The sequence below is a fragment of the Delphinapterus leucas genome, chromosome 13 (assembly GCF_059928025.1).
Source record: "Delphinapterus leucas isolate spDelLeu-1000000601 "Yukka" chromosome 13, BTC_Dleu_Yukka2, whole genome shotgun sequence".
Lineage (NCBI taxonomy): Eukaryota > Metazoa > Chordata > Mammalia > Artiodactyla > Monodontidae > Delphinapterus > Delphinapterus leucas.
Window position 1 is genome coordinate 43,843,437 of NC_143141.1, and position 27,286 is coordinate 43,870,722.

General features: G+C 46.1%; 1 protein-coding gene across 11 annotated transcripts in view; it reads left to right on the forward strand.

The window, feature by feature from the left end:
• BCL11A (BCL11 transcription factor A) overlaps nucleotides 1-27,286 on the forward strand; it is a 100,491-nt gene that overhangs the window by 56,516 nt on the left and 16,689 nt on the right. For 7 of the 11 annotated variants that reach the window (XM_089923144.1, XM_022597173.3, XM_022597172.3 and 4 more), the window contains one exon: nucleotides 26,554-26,655. The exons of the other annotated variants lie outside the window; for them this stretch is intronic. In XM_089923144.1, the coding sequence (XP_089779270.1) occupies nucleotides 26,554-26,655 (102 nt within the window). The remainder of the gene's footprint in view (nucleotides 1-26,553; nucleotides 26,656-27,286) is intronic. 11 annotated transcript variants of the gene reach the window in all.

Consider the following 27,286-nt stretch of genomic DNA (forward strand, 5'->3'; position numbering starts at 1 on the left):
TCATCAGACGGTCAGCACCAGCTCTGTCTCTGCTGGGAAATAGAGAACCACAAAAAGCTCCTGGTTCTGGCCTGGACTCCTGCCTCAGAAGGCTAGGCACTTGCCCCTTTAGTAACACCTTTGGGATGGTCAGCTCTCACCCTTCCCCGTCTGTGGCAGCCTGCCCCACCTCTTTGGGCCAGGCATTCTGTAAAAGGGTTTATTGGGCTTCCGGTGTATAGATCCTAATTTGTTTTTCCAGCTTCAGGGGACCCTCCCTGGTCCTAGCATTCTGGGATTTCAAGAGCAAATCCATGTTCCCCTAATCCATTTCCTCCGTATATGCAGAGCTTCCCATCATCCCCCTTCTTTTTTTTTTTGCGGTACGTGGGCCTCTCACTGTTGTGGCCTCTCCCGTTGCGGAGCACAGGCTCCGGACGCGCAGGCTCAGCGGCCACGGCTCACGGGCCCAGGCGCTCCGCGGCATGTGGGATCCTCCCGGACCGGGGCACGAACCCGTGTCCCCTGCATCGGCAGGCGGACTCTCAACCACTGCGCCACCAGGGAAGCCCCATCCCCCTTCTTGTTATCCTAAAAAGCTTTATCATGAATTGAGTTTTCACAGGAGAGTGGCCCTGGTCTCCTATTTAGTTTGTGCCCCCCTTTTCTGGCAATCTTTCCAAGATTTGTAGATTGTTTCCTAGGTGTTTTTAAAAATATTCTAATAAGAATGAAAATATCCTTGCAATTTTAGAGACTCTCAGAGGAACGGGAGCGCCGTTTAGAACCCGGAGTTGCAGTCTGCCCTAAGTGTGCCGTCTCCCTCTGCCCCAGGCTCCCACGGTGGCAGTGGGTTTGGGCTGGTAGGAGCCTTGGAGTGCCTGTGTCTGAGCAGGAAGGGAGTCTGCCAAACGTCCTTTATGTATCTGTACCTTTTGGGAAGTCCCAAGCTCTCAAACCACGGGCACCATAAAAATTTCTGCACCCCAACCTGGAATACAACCTAACTACCTCCACTTGCCAAGCTGGGCTCATTTCTAGGGGGTTCCGCCCTGATTTGCCGATGGACCCCGAAGCTAGGCAGGACTTGGAAGTTATCCAGAGTGATACGGCGGAAGAGAGATACAGGGCTGGTCTGTGCCCAGGTGTGCACAAATGTGAGCAGGTTGCTGACTCCAGTGCAGAGCCCCAAACTGGCGGAAAGTAGCTACAGCACCTCCTCTTAGCCATTACCCACCAGGGCCAACACAACTTGAAAAGTTGGTCTGGAGCAAACCAACAGTTGCTTTTATCGAAGTCCCCGTGGAAGGGTTTGGCCTTTGATTGGGGTGGGGGTGAGGGTGGGCTGGAAGAGGAGTGAGAGCTCCAGGTCCGTGGCCTTTCGCTTAGGTGGCCTCTTTCAAAAGGGTCTCTTGTCGGTGGAGAATTTGATTTGATTACTCAATGGGAAGAAAACGATTTGTATGCCATGGCAGGTGGACTAGATCATCCCTCCCCAAATTGTGAAGGAGGTGAGGGCTCCCCTGTCTGCACTCCCCCCACCTCATCACTATCCATCCATTTTTCATCTGTCCATCTGTCCATCCATTGGTCACATACAGGCGCCTATCAGCACAGTAGCTTAGAATCTGCATTCCCAATTGACCCCTCTCCCCCCAGCCTCACGTTCCTCGATCTGTTCTCTCCCTCTTTCCTTTTCTACTGATCCCAACTTCCTCTTGGGAAAGGGGCTGATGACCTCATTTCTGCTGAGGTGTAACTAATAAATACCAGGAGGCATGTGTTTCATTTCACAATAAAATGTACGTACTTACTCTGTTCTAAGTACGTTACAAATATTAAGTCATTTTACTTTCATAACAACCCTATTAAGCAGATACTATTATTCTTCCCATTTTACAGATGAGTCAATTATTTAATTCCAGCTAAAGAAATAAAGTTTGGTGGTGAAACATTAGGAGTGAGCCAGGAGTATTTGTCATCACAGAAGCAGTCTGTATCTCCCCCAGGCTGGCTTTGCCAACTGGAGATTAGGTAGTTAGAATGAATACTCTTCCTCCCCTTTGCTATTTCACCTCAGCCAGCTCTGGGCCATTTCCACTTTCCTCTCCCCATACGCCCATCTCTGCAAAAATGGCACAAGATTTATAAGACATTAGGGAATCAGAGATAATTTATTCTAACTTCCTTGTTTACCGTGGGGCAACTGAGGTCCACAGAGGTGACGAGACCCAACATGGTCACCGGGCCAGGTGGTGGCAATGCACAGGCGAGAAGCCAGGGCCCTCAGCTCCCAGCCTCACATCTTCCCACGGTCCTGTACCGCTGTCAGCACCACCCTCCCCCTGCCTCATGCTTCCTTAGTCTATATAGCTAAGGGATCTGTTGCCCCAGGAGTACGGGTCTGCCTAGGCGTCTTAAGTGATGTAGGCATGCCTCACTCACGGGGCAGGAGTACAGGTCTACTCAGGCGTCTTAAGTGATGTAGGCATGCCTCACTCATGGGGCTTCACTTTCTCAGTTTATTGCCAGTAGTAGTCTCTGTTCTGTTTCTTTCAGCTTCTTCCCCTTGAGTTGTTGTCTTTCTATTTAAGGTGGCTGCCCCCTCTTTTTTCCACTCTCCCTCCACTCACTGTGTCTTCCCTCAATCTGCCTCTGCCACTTCCTAGGGCCACTGCAGCTCCAGTCTCAAGGCTCCAGCTCCTTCACGGGTCCTTCTGTTTCCTGGTCACCTGTTGACCCCCAGCCCTGCCCTGTCACAGCCAGTGAGGGTCCGGGAGGGGAGGCAAGGGGAATCTTCACGTCTTCCCCTGATTCTCTGCTGTCCACAGCACTGGCCAGCAGCTGGGGGCCCTTCTGAGGGAGGCCTTGGTGTTGTCTAACTTCCCAAGGCCTTTTGGCAAGTTAGAAGTTATCTCCAGGACCCTTGGCTGCTGTACAACTAGTAGGTCAACCACCCTGCCTTCTGACCTAGGGGGGCTCTTAGGGCTCTCAACACCACATTTAATAGTTACCCCTGACTCAGTAGGGGTCTCAGTCCAAATGAATGTCCGTTATAAAAATCTTTTGGGGTCACTTCCCATCACTCCCTTAGAATAGTGGCGATGTTTCTGCTTGGAATAAGATGACATTTGGTAATTGAACCAAACAGGTGGCTGCGATACGGGCTTTGGAGCTGTACTCCTCGGGGAATGGGGTGGAGGCTGTAGGGTGACAAAATGGGGACTCCTTGGACTCTCAAACTCAAAACCTTTTCTGTGTTCTCAAAACTTGAGTTGCTCTAGATATTTATCTAAGGGAAATGAAGACATGCATTCATACGAACACATATACACAAATGTTCATTGTGGCATTGTTCCCAATAGTCAAAAAGTGGTAACAACTCAAAGTCAATCAATAGGTGCATGGATAAACAAAATGTAGTACAGCCATACAATGGAATATTCAATATAAGAATGAAATAGTAATACACCCAACAACATGGATGAATCTCAAAATCATTCTGCTCAGTGAAAGAAATTAAGAAAAGGTTTAATGCTGTGTGATTCCATTTATGTAAGATTCTGGAAAAATCAAAACTAGAGTGATGGGTAGTAGATATATGATTAAATGGGGTCAGAGGATTAGGGGAGGGGACTGACTGCAAAGGGGCATGGGAAAACTCTTTAGAGTGACGGAAATGTTCTCTACCTGGTTTTGGTGGAGGTTATACCACTGTATACAATTAGCAGAATTCATAAAACTGTACACTTAAGTTGGTGACTTTTATTGTATGTGAATTATGCCTCAATAAAGCTAAAAAATGAAAACCAACCACTTGAGTTGGACTATCATGGAAGGCTGTCTGTCTGTCTCTAGCCTTTAACTGTCTGCGTCATCTCAAGACTCCAGCCGTCTCTGAAGGGGGTGGGGGGGGGGACACTAAAGTACATTTCAGGGAACTCAGAATGCTCTTTGAATTCGGAGATTTCATGGAAGTTGGTTAACGTCTGGGAGAGAGACAGAAGCAGACTGAGGTGATGTTTTCCACCACCAGCAGAGCACGTGTACTTATGTGAAAAATGCGTGAGCACTTGTGAGTGTTTGAGGCGAGAGACAGTAAGAGGAGGGGTTTATTTCATAGAATTCTAGAGGGCTTTAAAAGATGAAAGGGGAGAACATGCCTGAGTCAGTCTTACTCATTGATACATCTCCTCCTTGGGTGGAGATCCCAACTGTGTGACTGTCCGGTGAATTCCTGTAAAGTGAAAGTTTTTGTTTGTTTTTAACATCCATCTTCCTCTCCAAATTGTCTCTCATGCAGTTTCCAAGGTAGTCAGCATTCATGTGATATCTGAACTTTCCTCATTCATCTGGCAGACATGGGGAGAATGCCTTTTCTGAACCCAGATCTGTGCTAAGGCTGCATAGATTTAAGTCCTTACGTGGAAGACTTCTGTGTATGTGTAGTGTTGGGTTGCATCTGGCCACACGGCCTTATTCTGGGACTTGACTGTTAGGGGGCTTTGATATGAACAGTCAGCCCAGGCTGGAGAATTGAAGGCAACATTTCAAATAATAGTTACATTAGGTGCTGCCTTCGTTTTTGCAGGGCCTTCCCTTTACCACACCCAATAGATAAGGCAGCCAAGAACATCCATGTTTCCTGCTCGCTGGCATCAAAGCGAAGTCCTTTTTAGTGGTGCTGGATTCAAAAGAGTATTAAAAATATGTTTTTAGAGCTTAGTGTTTTGCATTCAGGGTGTGCTTCTGCTGAGCTTAACTTCTTTGCAGCTGACCAAGGTTGAAATAGAGCTAGAGGGTTGTACAAGCTTAAAGATGGGTTTCCCATAAAGATGTTACTTTTTGGTAACTGACAGCCAGACTCAATCAACCTGGCACACATTCTGGCTGGTGCATGTGCTTCACTTCTGCTCTTCTCTAGGGTGTGGGGTGGCTGTTTAAAGAGGGTGGATATTAATGCTAATCTTTGTGTAGCATAACAGGTTACTGCCACTTGCCTTTTTTTATCTGGAAATTCAAGCAGATATCAGAAGGGAACTGTTTGTGGCTACAGAGATGGTTAAAATTGTCATTATGGACAGAAAAGATACTTGGAAAAATAATTTTCCTTTTAGGAAGGCAAATCAGTCATTTAACCACTATTTGTTGAGTTCCTAGGATATAGGTATATCATATATCACGTGCTATGCTGGATCCTTTGAAGTAAAACAAAAATAAGTAGAAGACAGAGTCCCCGCACTTAAGAAGCACACTGGAAAGATGTAGAATTAAGTAGAGGCACAGAGAGGTAACCAGTGATGTAAGGACTGGTTATGAGTCCAGGTGGTGCAGGGAATGAGTGCTCCTTAAGGTTGGGAAAGGAAGAGATTGATTCTTTATGCTAAGGTGACTAGTAGACCTTTAGCTGGGGCTTGAAGTATGAACGGGATTCCAGGTAGTCGAAGAGGAAGAAGAAAAGCCTGAAAGGGAATGAGAAAGGAAGAGATTTTTACTTGAGCAGAGGATTTTCCTTGGTGCATAGAGGGAGCTAAGCCTGGAATAAAAATTTAGGGAGGGACTATGGAGCTCTGGAATGGACGCTTAAGGCGTTGGACCATATCCTGTAGACCATGGGAGGCTGTCAATGTTCTGAGCAAAGAACGAAGGCAGCATTCTAGGGTGACATAAATTAAGGACTCTGTCCAGAGGAAGGATGGGGCCAGTTGTTGGGATTCTCTCTTTAATGTCCTTCATGCGGAGTTCTCCCCTTTGACAGATATGTTCTAGAGGATGGAATGGTTGACTGTAGGGTTTTCACAAGCAGAATGGAACCAAACATTGTAGGAGATTAGCACATCAGTCTGTTATTAGTGTAGAGTCTCGGAAAGTTTTCATTTCACCCCTATTGTGAGTGGGGAGTGGACAGGAATGAAGTTTGGAATCAAGAGCCCATTGGGTTCCCAGTGGACCCTTGTCCCTCTCCTCCAGACCATCCATGTGGGGAATTGTTCAGGGCATGGTTAGTTTTTCATGATGGCATTTATCATTCAGATGGTGTGTGATGAAATAAGGCAGGCACCAAATTCACATCCTTATGAACTCTCTTTAATAGCACCCTCCTACTTTGGGGATTTTTTAAGCTAGCCTGAATTTGAATGAACCTTTGTGGATGATGTAAGAGGAGAGTTGATAAAAGGAGTATTAGATAGGCATTTGTGAGGGGAAAGGGGGTCTAGGGGCTCATGAGATTAGCCGGGGACACACAGAAAGTCAAAAGGAAATCAGAGATCCTAGTGGACCCAGAATGTCCTAGAGGAGGACTAGCCTCTGTTAGGATTTGAAATGGTCAGAACATCTTTTCAGCCTCCTTCATGGGACTTCCTCCTCTAGCCAGAATTTTCTTTTGTGACAGGTGTTGGTCAGACAAGTGTTTTTTGTTTTGTTTTGTTTTGTTTTGTTTTTGCAGTACGTGGGCCTCTCACTGCTGTGGCCTCTCCTGTTGCGGAGCACAGGCTCCGGACGCGCAGGCTCAGCGGCCATGGCTCACGGGCCCAGCCGCTCCGCGGCATGTGGGATCTTCCCGAACCGGGGCACGAACCCGCGTCCCCTGCATCGGCAGGTGGACTCTTAACCACTGCACCACCAGGGAAGCCCCAGACAAGTGTTTTTGTTTGTGGTTGGTCTCTTGGCATACAGCATGGCTCCTTGTTCTGGACAACGAGGAGGTCATTTTAGCAGCCGGCAGGGTAGCTCTGTGCACTGCAAAGGAATATCAGCTTCTAGGAGACTTGGTGGCTTTGGAGAAAAGCTCACAGTGGCAGAAATTAATTAGAAAGTAGAGTAGAACCGACTTGCAAAAGCTGGTGTTATGTGGATCTGGATGTGCTGTGGGCCAAATGACAAAAAGGAAATGGAATGAGAAATGGTGTAAATGACTAAGAAGGACGCTGTTGGCAGGGCCACTGCTGTTGACCAGCTCCCCGAAGTGAATGTAGTTAGGTGTTTCCACTTTATCTTCCCCAAACTCTCTGAAGCAACAGTTTCATTAGGGTCTAAGACTTCTTCAGGAACCTCTTGGTCACCTATTGTTTATGATCAACAGCAATTTTTTCTTTCTTTCTTTCAAGATAAATTAATTTGGGGTGGTAGTGACTTCAGGCTGATTTTGACTCTTTGGCTATTGGTTTGAATTTTTTTTGGTTATTATTTTCACATCGACCAAAGCTAGAAAAGTTTCACTGAATCCCCCTGCAATATAAATGTTTCCTTTCATCGGGGAAGCCAACTATTTACAGCCATAACAAGGTTTACCCTGAATTGTATAATTGATACTGACTTCTGTGTCAGCAAAAAAATGAAACAAAAGCTGATCATAGATGACGTTACCTAAATGACGGTACCTACGTGTGTCCTTCCTTTCACATTTGCTGTAATCTTGTTACGGCATTGTCCTATTACCTCAAATACTGTCATCTTTAAATGCTGTCAGATCATAACTGGATTGCCAAGGACAGAGGACAGGAATCAGCGAGAAGTCAATGGCGTTTCCCAGCACACCCCAGAGACGGGCTTCTTTCCCCTCACATAGGTTGAATTCTTGGAGAAATTGTTTAGTTAAAATGATGACTCAGGTGTCTTTTACAGGCTTTGATGAAATAGCCAAGTTCACTCCTTGTGTTCCTAGACAGAAAGAAAGAAACAGTCTCTTCCAACAGCCAATGAGACAGACTCTTCCAGGATAATGTTAATGTTTCTGCACAATGAGAATGCATTATAAGTATTATTATTGTGTTTTTTTAAAACCAGCTCAAAAGTAATAGCAAAGAGAGGTCTCTATGTGAGAGTTGAACATCCAATTATTCTTTATAATGTTTCCCCAGATTTGGTTAGGGGACTCCATTTTAGAGATGGGAAAACTGAGTCATAAGACGCTTAGAGGTAGACATCATTGGGCAGCTGGAGTCGGGAACATTCCTGTCTTATGTTTATGCCATATGTCCATGTTCCTCTCATATATTTAGACCAAATTCTTATCCAGATTTCTCATAAAGTGTTCATAAATTTCCAGTCTTCACTTTTCTGCAGCTTCCTTAGTTAGAATAGCTGATAGAGAAATGGCTGCATTGAAATTAATCCCCTTGCTTTTTGCATTCCGTTGCTCATAAATAAGGGAGTGAGAAACGGTTACTTTGAACGCCCTTATTAAGGCAGGTTTGGCTGCCAGAGAGTAGGGCAAACTGAAGGGGATGGGCTAAGACATCTTTTTCATGCCTCTTTTTTTTTTTTTTTTAACTTTGGCTTTTATAATGGTATAATTTAGTTTTTCCTTAATCTGATTCTGTATTCATTTTTTAATATATAATGTTGATTAGTATGTTCTATTATTTATAGCCCTCCAGAAGGATCCCAAGGGAAGGTAATCTCCATTTGAGAAGACGATTTCCCAATTTCCATACAGATGACGAAAAAGTCACTGCCCACTGCACGCCACCCACCCCTTGCTCCCTGCTGAGTTTTCTTCTTACCCTCTCAGTGTGGGGCATTGTGGGCCGCAGGTACCCCAAAGCCTGACTGGAGATGCAACATGGGATGTGCTGACATTAACGCAAAAGGACTGCCTAATTGACTTGCAAAATATAGGTTAGGGAGTTTTATGGGATATCAAATTATCTTATTCTTTCTCTGATTAAAGACAAAATATTATATTATAATATTATAATATTATATTATAATATTATAATATTATATATTATAATATTTACCCATTTACATGGGTGAAAGGTTAGAACTTCGCACACTTAGAGGTGTAGCCTGGCTTTCCCCGTCCTGCCTGTGGCAGAGGCTCATGGTGAGTAACTGATCGAAGGCGGGCAGATGCCCTGTTCGTAGAACTATGAACTGTCTGAATAGTCAAGTTAGATTTATAGGAGGGACGTTTGCCTTAGCTTTGAATTTCCTGAGTCCTTTTAATTCTGATAGAATAGTAATCTTAAAATTAAATTTTAATTTGTTCTGATTCCATTTCTTTTAGCAGGGAAAGGGATGAATACCTGAAAGGGGGAATACAGGGTGAGAGCAGTGGCCAAGTTTGAGAGATGAGTGGCTTCACAGGGTTTTGGGCAGAAATGCCACTCCGTGTAGGGGTGTGGTCATGTTGAGACTATGGGCTGCTTCTCTGTCATACCATGATGCCTTGGTCGACCACCTAATGTTTTTAATGATGCCTTGGTCAACAGTCTAATGCTATAAAGGTCTTCCTAAAAGACATTCCAGACCCAGTCCTGTTGTCGAGTTGGAGCTTCCATGTATCTGATAATAACCTACCAGCTAATCCATCATGCTGCCCACTTCCGTGCAAAATGTGTGTGTGTGTGAGTGTGCACATGAGCGTGCATGTGTAGTCTAAGCATAGCTTTCTTGAATTTCTCACTCACTTCAGTACTTAACGATACATATGTCCATAAAGTGGACTTTCAGCATTTGGCCACTGCGTTCTCTCTCATTGTGTGGGAAGAAGGCACGGGTGCCCAACTGGAGGTGGGTCAAGGTGGGCTGGCAGAGCTGTGATTGATGTCTCCATTTGATGTGTAGGGGAGAGAGCGAGTCACAAGGCATTCTCTGCAAATGAGCCATGGTCCACCTGCAGAGCTGTAACCCTGAAAGCCCCAGGACTGACCTCCCCAGGAGGTCTTGACTTCCAGCAGCCTTTCAGTCTAATCCATTTCAGAATGGAGAACAGCTTGCCACTATCCTTTACTCTTGATCTGCTGACAAAGCAATGGTATTAGAAACTTGGGTAGGTATGGAAATAGATCCCTATATATACTAAACATCTTGTGTGTGTGTGTGTGTGTGTGCGCGCGCGCGCACGTGCGTGTGTGAGCACATGTGGGTGTGTGGAAGGAGAGAACCAGAGCAGAGGGTTGGAGAAAGAAAGTAGGGAAAGTAACACTAAAATGTGCAGTTTCATTCCCCAACCTCCCGAAAATGGGGATCTGATGTAGCAATATGTATTTCTAAGAGAAGACAAAGCCATCTATTGGGTGAAGGGGTTTGTCTGGGGGGACCTGGAATTGCTGTGTGACCTCAGGGAAATACTTGCCTTCTCTGGGTTGAGCTCAGCCCATTGTTCACAAGGGGCAGCGCTGGTATTTATAGACCATGTTTGACTGTCCCGAGTGAAAGACAGCTTCACTTCTCACCTCAGAATAGCAAGCATTGTTTCTCATATCTAGGTTGCTGGGACAGTTTCCTAGGAACCTAATGTTCGGCAGCTTTGTGACGTTGGAGGGAGGGTTTTTCTTTTTAAATGACTTGATTGGTTTTTGCCACTTTTCACATTACTTCCCAGGTCTGGGGTTTGTCTTATTTTCCCTCACAGGCAGAATCTAAATGATCCTGGTTTTGTTCTGTTTTGTATTGTTTTTTTTCAGTTAGCTTAAAGGTACCAAGGGCTTTCCTGGGACTGGTGTCTGGAGGCCAATGGCCAAGCTGACAGCAGCATGATGCCAGTAGAAGCCTGGGGTTAGCTGCCCACTGTACCTGTTGAGGAGGCTGGCTTTGGGATTCTTGCTGGGGTTACCTTGCTCCACCCTGCCTGGTTGCTGTGACTTTAGCTCATTCTGGGTTTGTGTGAATTCATCAGTCTGACCTATGGCATCCCACCCTATTCCATCCCATTGCATTCCATAAGCCAGCAACTGCAAGACCAGGCTCCCAATACCCTCAGCTTCCTGCATTTGTGTGCAGGTCCGCTTAGGGAATTGGGCTTTGACCTTGAGATCAGTCCATTTGGGAACTATGGTGGCAAGGGATAGCTGTTCTTCCGGGCTGTTCCTTGTTGTTTGGGGGTGGGGGGGTGTGCACATAATTTTTATATTTCCTATTTTGATTCAAATACTGGTCTCTTTTTTTGGCCAAGTCTTAGGCAAATGCCACAGAGGGTTTCTTTTTGGCTTGAACCTGATGAGATTGAGATGAACTTGCTGAACGCAAATTTATGCACACGTGGTCATGGACAGATCACCACCACTCCCTCCCCCCGCCCCTCCCCCCACCAGCACATAATGAGCTATTCCTAAGTAATAGGAATTACTTTGCATGGTGATAAGTGCAGAAGACCTCAGCCGCATATGCATTTTGGCTTGAGTTGTTAACCTTTCCTTCCTTCCTCCTCCTTTTCTCTCCCCCTACAAGGTCTTCCTTCCCTTAAGAAAAAACGTGTGAGCCATGCTGGGAGTATAGACTTGACCTCCACCTCACCAGGTGCAGCTGCTGACCAGCACAAAAAAAAAATAGGAAATACGTATTTTTTTTGGGGGGGTGGTTTCTGTTCCACAATCACTGCTGTTTCAATAAAAAGCAACCTGGTTTATCTGTAAAACCTACTTCCCTTTCTGGTGAGTGGGACCAGTTTGAATGGCAGAGGACTCCTTTGGAAGAGAAAAGGGAGGGGAGATAAGAGAAGGGAGATGTAGAAACAGAGGTGGAAAGGAGAAGAAAAAGGGGAAGAGAGAAGGAAAGAGGGAGCGGGGAAAGAGGAGTGACATTTGGGCTATTTTTAGCTGGACTCCAATGCAGATTTCATCAGGCTCATTGGCTGTGGGGAAACTGACTGTACGGTCAGTCACCGTGCCTGTAACTTACTGTGAAGCGGCTGTGGTGACTGAATTTTCTGACACTCCTGGAAGGAGAGCCTTACAACTGTCACAAGCGAAGCATCAGAGGCACGCGCTGTCGATAGTGACCTGCATTTGCAGAAACTCTGAGGGCTTTCTAATTAACGGAGGAGATCCAAATTAGAGGAAAGCTGTTCGACAAGCCCCCTCACATGCACTAAGTGTCATGGCGCAGATAATCATTACATCTAACAAGCTCCTGATTTTTAACAGAAGCTGTGAGATGAACTGTCCTATAGCGGTTCAGTTTCAAGGGAAAAAAAAAAAAAAAAAAAGCACACCCTAGACCCCCGTCTGAAAAAGAAGAAAGAAAGAAGGAAGGGAATAAAGAAAGAACAAGAAGAAAAGAAAATAGGAGAAAAAATAGGAAAAATGGGGGGGGGGGAAATGAACAAGAGGTTCTCATGCTAGTGCTTTGGGCAAATGTTCAGACCCCATCCCTGAATTCTTGCCTTTGTCACTGGCTGGAACAATCAGATACATCTTCTGTTTTAGATTTTCCTTACTGTAATCTATGTCTGCTAATATGCCAGCTCGTTCATTTGATGTTTCCTGGAGACGAGCCTCCTCCGTGAGTTATTTCTGACCATCGCAGCATTCCACAGGGTCTGAATTGTTGAAAGCAGTGACCCAAACCATAACAACTTGAATACTACAATTGAAACGTGATGTAGACAACAGTTGATTTGGGGCTGAACCTTGGATGGAGAAACAGACTGGGGGCTGAAGGGGACCTCATCTGTCCCTGGAGACTTGCCTGAGATCCCTTGGGGATCTGTCTGAGCTCAGGCCTCCTGACCCCATCCAGGGCTCTGTGCGCAGGGCAGGGGAATTTAAGTGCTGGTTTGAGTCATTGATTTAAACCAGCTTTCAAAGGCCTGTGTGGATCCCATCGTTTGCGTGCCTTCCTTTCTGGGTGTTCCCCTTGTCAAAACCATTTCTCTACATGGGACACACATCAGAGGGGGACAGGGCTGTAAACCTTGAGGGTTGGCTGACATCGTTCAGGAAGTGCAGTATTAAGAGCAGCACTTCTCTTGTCCCCGTTGATTCTCCCCAACTACCCATACTATCCTTGTAGTTATTCATGGGAAATAAAATAATATAAATCACGCTGCCTGACTCTTCTCAAACGGCTCAGCAAAGTAATCACAGGCTGAAATGCAGGTTTTCTTACCGTGTCTTTGTCAGTAAATCAGATTTTGAGCATTTATCAGCAAAAGTTAGATTTAAGCATCATTCCTGTAATGTTTGAAAGAAAGAAGATTTGTTTTGGTAGGGACTCTGCCAATCAGTGAGCTTCCAGCTTGACTCTGCTATCAATTATTGCTGCAATTATTTGTCTAGTTGGATATTTAAAATGTCATCAGAAAGAGATGATTACATATTCCAGAAAGCAAGGCACTGTATAATCAGATGAACTGAATCCAGTTAAATGTAGTGTGGTACCAACCTGTCCTTCAAAGTAGAATTCTTGAGCTACCACCTAAGCAGCAGCCTTCTGCCCGGTTTTTAGGAAGCTGATCTTAACCTTGGGCTGCAGCGTGTTGCTGAGGTCGGGTGATACTCAATTATGGGAAACTTTCCAAGTCTGAAAATGGAATTGCTCCTTCAGATACATGAGAAGTGCATTTTGGTTATCTCATTCAATTCATCTGCAAATCTATAAATAAGATGTCCCTCTATTCTTCTTGCTTCCTGTGGATTTAAATGCCAAATCCTGATTTGTGGCAAAGTTGTCACATGTCCCTTTTCCCACTCTCTCTGCCTGGTGCCCAGGATCTAAGCAGTGGCAGTAGAAATTACAACTGTTTGGAGGCCAAGAAAAATCTCCATTTCTCGCTTTTCTCCAATTCCGGGTATTCTCGGCCCTGCTCCATCCACCAGCCTTCCCCCCCACACACACCTCCTCCAGCACACACCCTCCTTCTGTCCGCACCACCAACAGGAAACAAATACAGCTCCAATTTTTTTTTTTTTTTATGGAGGAAAAGAAACCACAACCTGAACAAAAACTCCAGCCAAACCGAACTCTCTACAAAGAGCGATCCCAAATGTTCTAAACGTATAGAAATCCCCCCTTTAACAGGTCTGCCCCCCTCTCTGGGCGTCAGGAGTGCCCCTGAAGAACAGGATGTTAGATCTGAAAGTGATAGCCAAGCCCTCAGCCGGGAAACAGTCCATCCCCATTCTTTTATTTATTTATTTTGCGGTACGTGGGCTTCTCTCTGCTGTGGCCTCTCCCGTTGCGGAGCATAGGCTCCGGACGCGCAGGCTCAGCGGCCATGGCTCACGGGTCCAGCCGCTCCGCGGCATGTGGGATCTTCCCGGACCGGGGCACGAACCCGTGTCCCCTGCATCGGCAGGTGGACTCTCAACCACCGCGCCACCAGGGAAGCCCCATCCCCATTCTTTTGACACCAAGATTAGAACTGACGGGAGGTTCTGGAGATGTTTTCTGTATCTAAGGTGGGTTTCATGAATTTGAGAATTTTCTGTCCCAATTCACTTTCCAGAGAGCATGCTTAGCTCTTATGCTTCCAGAACACCACGATGATCAAAAGACTTTCCCACCATAATATAAAATTTGGGGGTGGGGAATCTGTTGGAAAATTAATCTCATCTGTGGGGCAGGGATGGGGGAGAGGGGGTGGGAGAAGACCTTTTAAAACACAGGAGCCCTGGGTTGTGTGTGCGCTGGAGCATGTGGGAGAGAGAAAGGTATAGAGGGTGGAGCACCCAAAAAATGACTTAAAAAAAGAGAAACTCATTGATATGGAGAAAAAATATTGTCTCTGCTGCAGTTACCTCCTGTCACCTTTGTCCCTCTCCTCCTTCACCGGTTGTGCTCAAGGACATTCACATCTTGCCTGGGTTTCCCTGCCAGGCCCTGCAGCTTGGGGTGATCCGGGTCAGCTGACCACACTGCCCTACTAGGGGGCAGAAATTGCTTTGAGCCTTGAAAGCAGGTTATATGCTTGTGATGGGTGGGGTGTGTGTGTGAAGACCACAAAACAGGAGGAATGAAGGGCCAAGTTTAGCTCTTAGGAAGCAGACAGGAGGCCCAGGGTTCTGAATGTTTTTGCCTTTCCTGGGATCCCTGCCTCATTTTAGTTTTCAGGGTGTACGTGTTTCTCTCATGTTCTCCGGCGCATCCCAAACAGAGGCAGGGGCTGGGCTTGGGCCTGGAGCTCTGGCTGGGCAGCGACATGCCAGTCATTTGGCTGGGAAGCCCCAGCCAGCACTCCAGGGTTTTGCACTCTCTTCTCTGGGCCTCCACGGGGCTGTGCCAGGATCTGGTGCAACTTGGGGCATGAGCTGTGGGCTGCTGCAGGCGTTCTCCTGCATTGGAGGCAGGGAGGCAGATGAGGTCATCCAGACAGCCTTCCAAGGCTAGCCTTATTTAGTGGAGCAAAACTATGTGTTCTAAATAGGATTGCTTGAACTGCAGGACTTCACACTGTTCTTTCTCTCGGGGCAGAAAGATAGGGGTGTAGGTGGGGAATGAGAATAGAGAAAAGTGTGGGAGATTACTAAAAAAAAAAAAAAAAAAAGTTGAGAGAGGGAGAGGAAAGGGACCCAAACTAGGTAATTGGGACCAATACATCAGAAGTCTTAAGGAAATTTGACATCTATTGTAACTCTTCTAACTGTATAATTACACAGCATTTGGAAAGTGAATTATTAACTTGATTGTCCATAACGACCATTGAGTAAATATACAATCACAGGTTGCCAAAATTATACAGTGAACCGATGGGCCTGCAGCCACTTTCATCTCCCAGGTCAAGGCTGACCTGGAGGCTCCTTGGTTAGTGAATCATTTACGGGAGAGACCTCAGCGACTCCGGGAAGGCAAGGTTCCCCTGATCGCTGCTGGGTCCTTGGCAGCTCCTTCCAGCCAGGTCATTTAGAATCGCCCTCCAGGAAGAAAAGTTCACTGAACAGCACTTGATTTACGAGTATTGATTAAGGGGCTCTTCTTTGCCCCGAATGGTGCCAGGCGAGGAGAGGTGGACAGCACGCTGTTGCTTCTCAGAAGGCTTGGACTTTAGTTGGGACCAGTGGTGGTGGATACATAATGATCGCGTGGAGCCCTGGACCCAAACGTAGTGTAAGGCTGGGGACCAGGCGTGGGATAGCCTTCACCGGCCTTGCCTTTGTCTAACCAGGGGCCTTGGTGCCCCTCGCCCCCTGAGCCAAGATGCTCCCGCCCTGGGTGCAGGCGGGCACGTAATCTCAGTGGGGCCTCCTCCCGGGGAAGTCCGCAGCCTGCTCCACACTGGAGGAGTGGCCGTGTCAGCCAAGAGCCGCAGGCCATAAATGCAAAGTATGGTTTAACAAAAGCAGCTTTTGAGTGAGAAAGCTGAGTGGAGTTGTCCCAACCTGTCAACTTCAGATTTCTTTCCTCCTCCCCATAAATCAAAAAACGGTTGGTGGAAGGGAGGGACAGAAGCGTTTCATTTTCATATTTTGTAAGAAAATAAAATCAAATCAAAAGAACCTGTCCCACGCTGATACCTTACATGCCAGGTTTGAGCCCGAGGCAAATTCTTGTGGCCATGTAATAAGCCTCTTTAAAATGGTGACAGACCCTTGACTCTGCCTTGAATTACACTGATAGAAGACATTTTATTGCGTTAGAGCCAGGGCAGGAGTACAGGATGGTTCTTGCCTGGTCGGCCTCTTTGAACACACCCGCCCTGCTGTCCACACTCCCACCACCTGACAGGGCTGGGCCGTGATGGTGGCGGAGATCTGTGGGCCGGTGACAGAGGGGGCTTTCTACCCAGCAGTGGAAAGTTGAGGCTCTGGAAGCAAAAGGATTTCAGCCTGAGGGGCCTGTTAGGGAGAGGGAATTGTCTCTGTTCCTAGTGGACCTGGGAGACCTTGACACAGGCAGCTCCGGGTCAGTCTCACTGCTGGTGCTGCATGGAAATAGAGTATAGCTGAGGCCTCATTGCCCAGACAGTCTTAGATTCAAAACAGGAAATGATACTGGGGACTCCCCTGTAGGGGGGTGGGCAGAGGGCCCTTGATGTCTATGGAGACGGGAAAGGGGACGGTGGCCTCAAGGTCCAAAGAGGCCAGGTCTCCACAAGCTGAGTTCCCAAGTGGACCTGTCCAGTGGGCGAAAGGGATGGTGTGTTCTTGGTTTGAGGAGCTTGGAGGAGGCTGATAACTTTGGGTGTTGCCCCCGTTGTATCAACGGAACTAGTAAGCCGAGAACGGCCAGCAGCACCCACCCTGCGGCTGGACTGGGGCCCCTCGGATGGCTGCAGGTGATACACATGCGCATCTCCATTTTTATTCAGGAAATTCTTTCCAATTTGGTCAGTGGGATAAATGAAGGATTCGGAATTGGGTAAAAAGCCAGGAAAATATCTCTGAAGCCAAGAAAATAGGCCACCAGTCAGTAGGCTGTGTCTGCCTCGCCTTTGTTCTGTAGGGCTGTCAGAGAGGTTGGGTCTGAGGCCAGGGCTCGGAGGAGGAAGGTGCTGAGGGACTGAGCAGATGGTAGCAGAAGCTGGAGGAGCGTGTGGGCGGGCAGAGGCCTGTTTCTGAAAGAAGGACTCTCTGCCATGGGACGAGGCCTGGCCTCGAAGCCCCAGAACCCTCCTTGATTCAATCTCACCTCAGGCAAGAGGGCAGCCTAGTTTTGTTCCTGAAGAAATGTCAGAGCCTGACCTGCTAGACCATTTTTTTTTTTTTAAGTTTGTAGAGCTTTGAAGCCTTAAATTAGTTCTCATAATTTCTGAGCAGTTCTGTATTAACCACAGGACATAATAGGTTTTAATTCTGGAGAATGGCCAGTTCTGGTTCTAAGAATCTCTTGGCCAAGGTTGTCACAGAACATTAGGCCCATAGAGTGTGCCTTCCCCATTTCCCTGGACACGCACACCCTATTTTATCATCCCAGGAAGGCAAGTGATTGCCTGCAAGTGGCTGTAAGACTAGTGCCCGGACACTCTGCCTCACCCCACCCGGAGGTGGGGTGAGTGAGGTGAGTGAGTGGTGACGAGGGGCGAAGGTTGGTCCCCAAGTCAGTGGACAGGACTCTGAGTTCCAGCTCTGCTCTCATTGCCTGCAGCAGGGTGCCTCTGAGATCTTCTGTCACCTGGGGAGGTGAGGATAACACCTTCCCTCATCCCACAGGATTACTGTGGGGTCAGAATGTGAGGAGAAGGCTTTGGGAAGAAGATAAAACCCTCCACAGCGGCCACAACATACTTTCTCAAAAAGGGCCAGGCTTGGAGGCTACCCGTGCTTCTGGGCCCGTTTCCTTTGAAGGTTGCACACATCAGTCCTGGAAGATAAAACCAGAAAACTCTCCAGCTCTCTGGGCCTGCTCACATCTACCAACCATGCCTCTCCCCTCCAGCAGCATCACTGCCCACATCCCACAAACGTCTTCCTCTGCAAGGCCCAGGGACGCCTGAAAATAACAGGGGTCTTCTTATAAGTGCCAAGCTTGGTTTTCTTAAACTTATTCTGGTATTTTCTTAGACTGATGAAAATGGAGATAGGGAGGCAATAAATTACATTTGGTAATTGACACAGATAAAAAGGCTCGGGGTGGCCTCTTCAGAGGAATTTGGGAGTTGCATGTTCTGCTTGCTTTGATAGAGAAGTCCTTCTCTGCCCTGGCTGGTGTTATCAGAATTAAACGTTTGCTGAGCAAATGGTCAGCCTCACTGGATCCACCTTTACAGCCCAAAGGCCTTCCTCCCCTCAGTTGAAAATGCTCGTTCCCCCAGACATCGAATCCTTAAATCATGGGGAACACACGTGTAGTTTTCAAGGCTTTCCAGGTGCTGGGGCTATGATTTTCCATCCTTTTCTTCCTTTCGCTGTGCGGTGAGTGGGGTCTGCGAATACATTTGCGTGAGACTGGATGATTTGGGCAAAAGAAACACGTTCAGGACTTCACCTTCTTTCATTCCTCACCCCTTCTTGTAACCACAAAGGTACTGCAGTTGAGCCCCACTTTAAGAAAGCCCAATACACACCAAATCTCATCAATGGAAACTGATAAATTAGAGGGTGATTTTTCACATTACAGAAAGATTGTTAACTTTTCAAAAGGTTTCCCCGCAGGGTTCCTTTAAATAGTGAGCTCCCCCACTGAATTTAAAGTGTTTGTTTACAGATCATTAACTACTTGACAGAGAGGTTGGGGAGGGGGTGGAGGAAGAAGCACTTAAAAGGTAAAAGTGTTAGAAGCCCTGCCAATTTTCGATGAGCCTGGAAGGGTGATGAAACATCCCTGAAATTACGTCCGTCAGCAAATGTGATTCAGTTTACAGAAATTCAGTTTACACATGGCTTTCCAGGAACCCTTCAGGTTGGCTGAGGCAGGGACCACAGGACTCTGGGGCCTTGCCTCCCTGGTTTGGGGGGGCTGGGAGAGGATTCTGGCTTTTCTTAGAGTCCTGTGCGTGCCCTCATGTGCAGTGGGTACCAGGCTCTGACATGAGGCCAAGCTTTGCCACTGGCCTTCGGGCACGGGCAACAGAGACCTTTCCCCTTGACGTTTAGCCTGAGTTTGTGGGAAGTTTCTTCCTGGTTCTCTCTGACCTTCAGTCTCTGTGGCTCAGGACTCACCTAGGTTTCCTGCTTGAAACTTAGACAGGTAAGCTTTGCGCGACTGTGCCCCAGGAGGTTGAAAACCACCACCAGGCCTACTTTCTGAGTCTAAGAATTAGCCTGGGGACCAGACCCAGCCCACAGAGGCCTGTAGGTTTTTTTCTCATCCCTGCAAGTTCATAAGGGGCGTAGGCCCATCCTGGCCAGCTTCTAGGATGGCCCATAGTAGGTCTCTTAACTGCGTCCAAGACTCCTGCCCTTGATCTGGTCTCAGGGAGACTCAAGACTGGCCTGGGAGAAAGAACTCATCCATCTTAATCCAGTCTTCTCTTTTTAAAGATGGGAAAACTTAGGGCCAGAAAGGGGAAGGGATTTACTCAAAGTCATGCTTAGCCGGGAATGGCAGAGTTGGGATTGAAGAACTTAAACTCCTGATTTTGTTCTAGCAGCTCTCTCCAGAGGAATGAGTCCCTAACATCCTGAAGGAAGAAAGGAATCCGGAGAGAGTTTCAGTGGGACCCATGAAGGAATGGATTGGGCAAGGCCTCTTTAAAAGTAGTTCCCTAATTCCCCCAAATAACCTGAAAAATAACCTCAGGTAGAAGCAAGCCTGTGCCCACACATGTACACTCCCTCACACCCCACCACACACAAACAACGTCCTCCAATGAGGACTCAGAGTGGGAGTAAGGTTACCCCCGCTCTTCCCGTGGCTCTGAAGAGAAGAAAGGGGGGAAATTTGGAGGGAAGGTCAAGGTGATGATTGAAGAGACACAGAGGTATAGGAAAATCTCCACCTTTCTTGCACAGTCATTTGTTGAAGATGTGTCAGCAAGTACAAGCCCATGTGAAACTGGCAGTGCTACATCTGAAATAGATTATTTAAACCGGGGAGGCAGGGTTGCAGGAAGAACATGGCTATCAACACTTGTTTGTCTGACTCAGAGGAATAGAACACAGTGAATTCTGCCTTGGTAGACCACTCACCACTCATCAGGGGGCAAAACAATCAGGGTGGGGGGAAACAAAACAGGACAGATGACCTTTCATAGTTTCACCAGCGTCCACGTGGCTGCATCCATTATTGTAAGAAAATGTGATGTTTGAAAATAAGAAGTTGTGGAAGGTGAATCCTTCACAAAAGCCCTCAGAGGGTTTATTTAGATGACCATATCCTCTGTTATCAACAGGATGGATTGGTGAGTAATATTTTGATTTAAATGTACTACCTGTTGGGCCCCATTTGCTCTGGGTACATCTCGAGCTTTGCTTCTCTCGGGGCATCAATACCTGCTTTTTTCTTTTGTCTAGAAAGTCCTTCCTCTTGGCTCTGCAGGTCCAGTTCCTAAGTTCCCTTTTGCCTAAAGCCACTCTCCTCCCTTACAAATGGAAGTTATTTGTCTCTTTTGAATTTCCGTTCAGTTTATCTGTACCTCTCTTATGACACACTTTTTACTTTGGAGCAGAGCGATTCCTTTCCAGGCTTATCTTCTCTACTAGATGGAGGCTCCTGTAGGGAAGTCTGTGTCTGACTTTTCTTGGCGTTGCCCACAGAGGTAGCCCATTGCTTGGGGCAGTATAATCGTTCACCGAGTTCGGGCACTCAGTAAATAGTTGTTGAATGAATGTGTGAAAGAATGAATGAATGGAATTTATCCTGGGTACACACGTCTTGCATAGTGAGGTACACAGTTAAACAAAGGAAAAAAAAAGACTGTCCTAAAACAATTTGTCTTCTTATGAGCTGCCCTTCCAGTCTCCTCGAGAAGTTCCACCATTCTAAGGCAAGAGCTTAAAATGTAATAAAAATTTATCTAATTCATGATCAAGTGAAAATACTTAGGGCCCAGAGCCAAAAAATATTATTGGAATGAACTTTTTTCAACACCCTAAATTTAACCAGTTGGAATTCTTTTCTTTTAAGTATCATCCTATTCAACCTTTTGAAATGAAGGATTTGCCTTTTAGTGGGAAATCTGCATTTCAACACAAAGATGGAACACAATGTCTTTGGCTTACTTATTCTTCAGAAAAGCAAGTTCCTTTTTTTTTTTTTTGAATTATATGCTTTGCTTATGTTAAAGACACAGATTGCAGAAAATTTTGTTTAGGGCTGACAGATTGGTGGCTTGCATTTTTTGCATTTTTATAGATAAAGGGGCATGAAAGATGTCATCTCTCCTCCTGACTCATAGAGTGGATGCCTAGGGTGAGAACTCTTAAAAGGTGAAATTAGTAAAGTGTTGTTAGGTAATCAAGGCTCTGAGGTGATAGGCTTGGTCAAAAAAGAAAAAACAAAAGTTTTTCAATGAGTGATTGATGAGATGAAAGTCATTGGTGAAGTCTCTATGAATATAAGGACCATGAACAAGTTTCAGCAAAGAAATTCTATAGTGTGATGTCTGAAGAATTCTTGCTTGCTTTGTGTATACAGAGCATCACGATTCCGTAAAATCTTAGCTAGTGAAAAAGCATAGTGATGGGGAAAACACTCATGTAAATGCTCATTTCTAGAACAAAAGGGAATGTGATTTTGACAATATCAGAAGGTTAATTAAGAAGTCTGTGAGCAGTGGTAAAGCTGGCACATTTTCAGTTCAGATTGACACAACTCAAGACACAGGCATTGCTAATGTTGGCTCTATAATACTCTAAAAAGTCACAGGATCTGAGAGATGGGGGCTGGTATCTGCCTTAAATGGAGGGTCAGGAGCTAGAAGGAGATTTAGTGGATTTGCTTTCCAGTTAGATATAGAAGCCTCTATCCTAGACTAGCTGCACTGTAGTTAGTTTTGTGATTTAGATCCAGTAATATTGATAGAACGGGAATTGGTTCGTTCAGGGAACTTTACAAACTTTCGGGATGCATTTTAAGTGTAGTCTGTAAGTTGGCTACTGGCTGAGGGCAGAGAGGGGACTTGAGAATGTTGGAGCTAGAAGGGGCGGTAAGTGTTCTTTATTTTGGCCTGTCACCAATATAGAGATCCCTCCCCATCATAGTGGGTTGTCATCTTCTCTTTTTTTCAAGACGCAAGGTGAGTGGGAGGTCACGCTTCACAGGGTAACCCTTCCTCTTGGGGATGGCTCTACTTCTTTGGTGCCCCATCTTGCTGGGAAAATAGGGAAGTTATCTAGAAACATATGGTTAAGAAAAGAAATACATAAGTGCACATATACATTTTCGTGAACGGCAAACATCTATACGTGTATCTACTCCTCTAGAGAGGCCTGGGTTTTTAATTCCTATAAAAGTCAGCACCCGGAGCAGTCATTCAGTGTTTTGGAAATAATGCTTTGTGCTCAGCTGTTTCAGCACATTTGTAGATCAGCGGTATTACTTGTTGATTGGTAGACAGTGATGTGGCTATATGACACACCCAGTGATTAGTTTCAGAAACAAATAACAGGTCAGTAGTAAAGGAATCTTTGAGATGTTCTTGGGGTAACCTAAAACTTGATTTAATGATCTTCAATTCCAGGGACATCCCACCTGGTTTATAGAGCTCTGTGTCAAAAGTTGGTCCCAATGCATATAGAAATCTAAAGTGACCGATGCATAACATTCAATCAAAACCATTCCCAATTTGTGGCAGATTTTTTAATGAGACCTGAAAGATAAGATTCGTTATTTGTTACTCAGCCATAAGGAAACATTGCAACCTAATAATACATAAGGCATTTCTGAGGCCCTAAAGTGGAAATGCTGGGTCTGGAGAGACTTTTATGAAACAGAACAGGTTAAAATGCTTTTCACCAGAGGAGTACAAGGCATTTGAAAAGATTAATTCAGAAGAGGGCAACACATTTGAGAGTCCAGAAAGGGAAACAGGAGTCCAGTGCTTACTGCATCCGTGCAGCGTGCCGTAGCTGCATTTGCAAACATTTCCGCATTTATGGAAGCAGTGAGGACACCATCTGCCTGACATAAGCTGGTTTGGATGTTATGCAAAGAGCGTTCCCTGTTTGAGTCTGGGCCTGTTCCGTGTCCTGGTCAGTGAGGGAGGGTGGAACCTTGGATTCCACATGGAGGGATCCTTAGGAATTTCCCAGGCTTGCTCTGGTCCTAAAGGAGGTGAGTCCCAGACAGAAGGGATGAGAGCCTCATAGCCAGTGGATCTCTGGCTGCCAGGAGAACATCAAAGCTTCCAGCTTCCATTCCTCCCCTCATGCTACGACAGCACTTATGAAACTGGGTTGTGCGTACGAATCACCTGGAGTGCTTGCTAAACATAGATTCTTATACTCTACATCCACTTCCCCAATCCCAGTTTGTGATTCAATAATTCTGAGGAAGGGCCTGAGACATTGCATTTCCAACAAGCTCCCAGGTGATGCTGATGCCGGGCCTGGGTCTACACTTTGAGAACCACTGCCCTGAGAGAACCACCAAGGAAATAAAGAGAGCATAGCTAGACCACCCACTTCCCTGCCAGCCACCGGAGCCCACCTCTCCCTGGGGAGAACGAAAATGCAGGTGGGAGGAGAAGAGGCCCTCAGTCAAGGGCAGCCTGGGAAGGCAGAGCTGCTGGTTGAGGGTGATGCTTAGGAGCATTAATTGTGAGACTCTACTCTGCCTAAACTGTGATGGAATAATTGAAAGCATCATAGCAAGAAGTTAAACCCTAGGGAAGCTATTAACAAGTCAGCATTTCCAGTTCCTGTGGGAATGTTGATTCTACTTACCAATGAGAACGTGTTCAGAGATGTGTTTGGCGGGAGAGGCTGCAGAATCTGCCGGGGTCCCCATTGTCTTTGGTCTGACACTCTTCATGGAGGAAGAGAAATGCAAGTACGAGTCTCTCTCACGAAGACAGTGTCAGTAGCTTGTTAGGCTGATAGGAATGGTTTGTTTCTCTTCAGCTGGCTGATTCTGCAGGGGAAGCAGAAGTAGAGGATGAAAACAGTGGGGGTGAGGCGAGGTGCAGGAAGTAGATCAGGTGTTTTCCAATTTTGAAACCAAGTCAGTTCATTTGGACCTTTTGAAAGGTCCACTCAGCACCTCTGGGCTGGACTCTTTCCCAAGAGAGGTTGTTCCTCCGAATGGGTCAAGAGAAAGAGATCCCTTCTCACTGGTACTTCTTGAGCAGTACAGACCAGGGTGGGAACGACAGAGGGGAGGAGAGAGATGGATATCCCAGAAAAGAGCACTGGACTGGGGAGTCAGGAGACTAATTCTGATCTTCACTTTTGTGGTTAACCATCATTATAGCTGTGAGCCAGTCACTTAATTTCTCAAAGCCTCAGTTTCCCCACCTGTAAAATGAAGGCATTAGACTTGATGATCTCTAAGGTTTTTTACAACTCAAAACCAAACCCCAAACCAAATAATGGGGGCAGATACTCAGACACTCTCCTTGATGAGCCCTCACTTTGCCTTGTGGCCTAGTGCTGTGGGGAACTGGGCCAGGCTGCTACCCCCAGAAGCTCAGTTTGCTCTAGGCCAATGGGTTAGTAGATGAGTTTGCCAACAGGAGATGCATGCAAGTGGTCAGGCCTGGACCAGGTTAACGGTTCTCCCATTGCTTGCTGGGGGTCTATTTGAGGCACCTCAGGGTCTTCCCAGAGTAAGTGGCAGGGAATATGAAATGAGTCTTTCCCAGTGTGAGGGTCCAAGTACCTTGTTGCTTTTATGCTGGGGTCACAGTACTCAGTTGTATGGGTCTCCTAAGAAACAGACTTCAGTCTTGGCGACAAACAAACTTATTAAATAGCTGAGGCAAGAACAAGTGCAAAAATGGATTCTCAGATTTCTCGTTGAAAAACACTATGACTAAATCTGTAGTTAATTTTACCCTTGCCTCTCAATTCATAGAACATAAGCAGTTAGATGAAGACATGCTTGCTTTTTAAGTCTAGTCTTCCTGCTTTTGCTGGTTCATTTTGTGGTATTTGTTTTGTTTGGGGTCAGGGAGGAGGACATGCCTCTGTAGATGGTCTCGGGCTAGGCGGAGCCTTCGTGGCAGCCTCCCTGGGCAGGCCCAGTAACAACAGATTTATGCCTCTGTGTAAGAGCTTCCACGAGCAACACGCCATTGTTACCCACCAGGCTCCTCATGAAAGGAAACCTTGTGCTGACTGCCCTGGCTGTTCTTGGCAGCATGATCTATAGAAGGAGAACAGGATGTATTTTACACTTGAGACCTGCTATCCTAGAGTATAACAACAACTCTTCTAAGTGCTCTTAATATTAAGCTAATGGAAAACATACTCTGTTTACTCACCATCAAAGTCTGTTTTTCTTCTCTCCCGCCTCCCCCAATCATCACAAACTCCAAGCCTCTAGGACACACGGAGTGTCCCTGCTCCATCTCTCCTCCACTCTGTCTCAAGGTTGACCTCTCCATGCTTGGTTAGCTCAAGGTGGACTTGGAAAAGCTAGGAACTCACCACATAAACCATACAATCCCCAGGTTGCACAAACCAAATATTTCCTTTCTCACAAAAATCTCACGGCTAGAACGGCTTGATTTACGGCTAGATTTATGTTTATCAGTGTGAGAAGTCATTTTTCCTCACCAGAGTGCAACCCAGTGCAGTAGAATAGAGAAGGTGGGCCACGTTTTTCAGGGTGTTGCTATTTTTGGAATGCTGCTTCGCTCCTTGTCATTGAACGGTAGGATTCCTTACCCTTAATGTGAGGACTTGGCCAAAGTTATCTTAACCCCAGAAGTCTAATCTTTATCGCCCACTGCTTTGTGCTGTAAGAAGCCATGTCTACATGGGGTACTCCATGGATAGAATTCCAGGTCCTGAGATGCCCAAGGTTTCCCTATCATTGAAGGTGCTGTCATAAAGACAGAATGGGAAGAGCGGGACAGGAAAGGCAGAGTGGGACTCTGTTCTAGAAGAAAAGATTCACAAATCTACTCATTTCCTGTTACCGTATTGTTTTTTGCTTGAGCTTGTCTATAAGTAAAGTAAATGTATGCATGTAAACCAGCCTTGCAGATAAATCCCCCCATTTTACCAGGCTGCCAGTCATATTACCGATTTTCCCCTTGCTATTTACACATCTCTAATTATAAGACAATAATCAGACAATAACAAACAAACAAATGAACCAAAGAACCCCCGCCCCCCCCTGCTGCCCCATACCTAAAACAAACTCCCTTCCCTTTTGTCAAAAAAGACCAAAATTAGAAACAAAGCAGAACTGTGGGAAAGAACTCACCACTGTTCTTTTGATACAGGCCTTGGGCCTGTTAGCTATCTGCAAGGCTGTTGTCATGATGTTAATCTATTTTAATGGAATTGAAATGTGATATCCTGTGGTTTAAGATGCACATTGTTTATAGCTTTAGTGCTTGATTTTGGGTTTCTTTCACAGATAAACTTCTGCACTGGAGGGGCCTCTCCTCCCCTCGTTCTACACACGGAGCTCTAATCCCCACGCCTGGGATGAGCGCAGAATATGCCCCGCAGGGTATTTGTAAGTTGAGCATTATTTCTTCTACAAACGTCCATGTGTGTAGAGATGAGAGTTTCTGGAAATTACCCTTACTTTTTAAGTACTGAAAGGAGTTATTTCCAAAATACATTGGCATCTGCATATGTATATTCCATTACTCACTTGGCACCCAGCTCCCCCAATCCATTCAGCCCTAAGTGGCTTTTTTCCCTCCCCTTTTTCTCTCTCTCCTTACCGAAGGCATGGGGCTGAAAGCAGCTCATCCCTGCGGGTCTCCTCCCCAGGGTCTTGTGTGGCTCCATGGCTGGTGACTGCATACATCTGTGTGTCCAGGGCCCATTGTATTGCTGGACATTTACTCCCATGGCCTCATTTAGGACTTTGGATTTACTCCATGGCATATGTCTTTAGCAGAGGCCAGAACCGAAAGGAGTCAGTTCACAGTTACTCTAGAGTTATCCTCATGCATGTTATATATGCATTTACGTGTGTATTTAAACATGGTATATTTTTATATATGCATCGTACATTATATATGTGCAGACATATATGATTTCTATTTGTTTTTCTCCTAGATTTAGAGAAAAATGCATAGCATTGTTGCTAAAATTCAAAGATACCACACACACCCCTCCCGCCATCACTACGACTA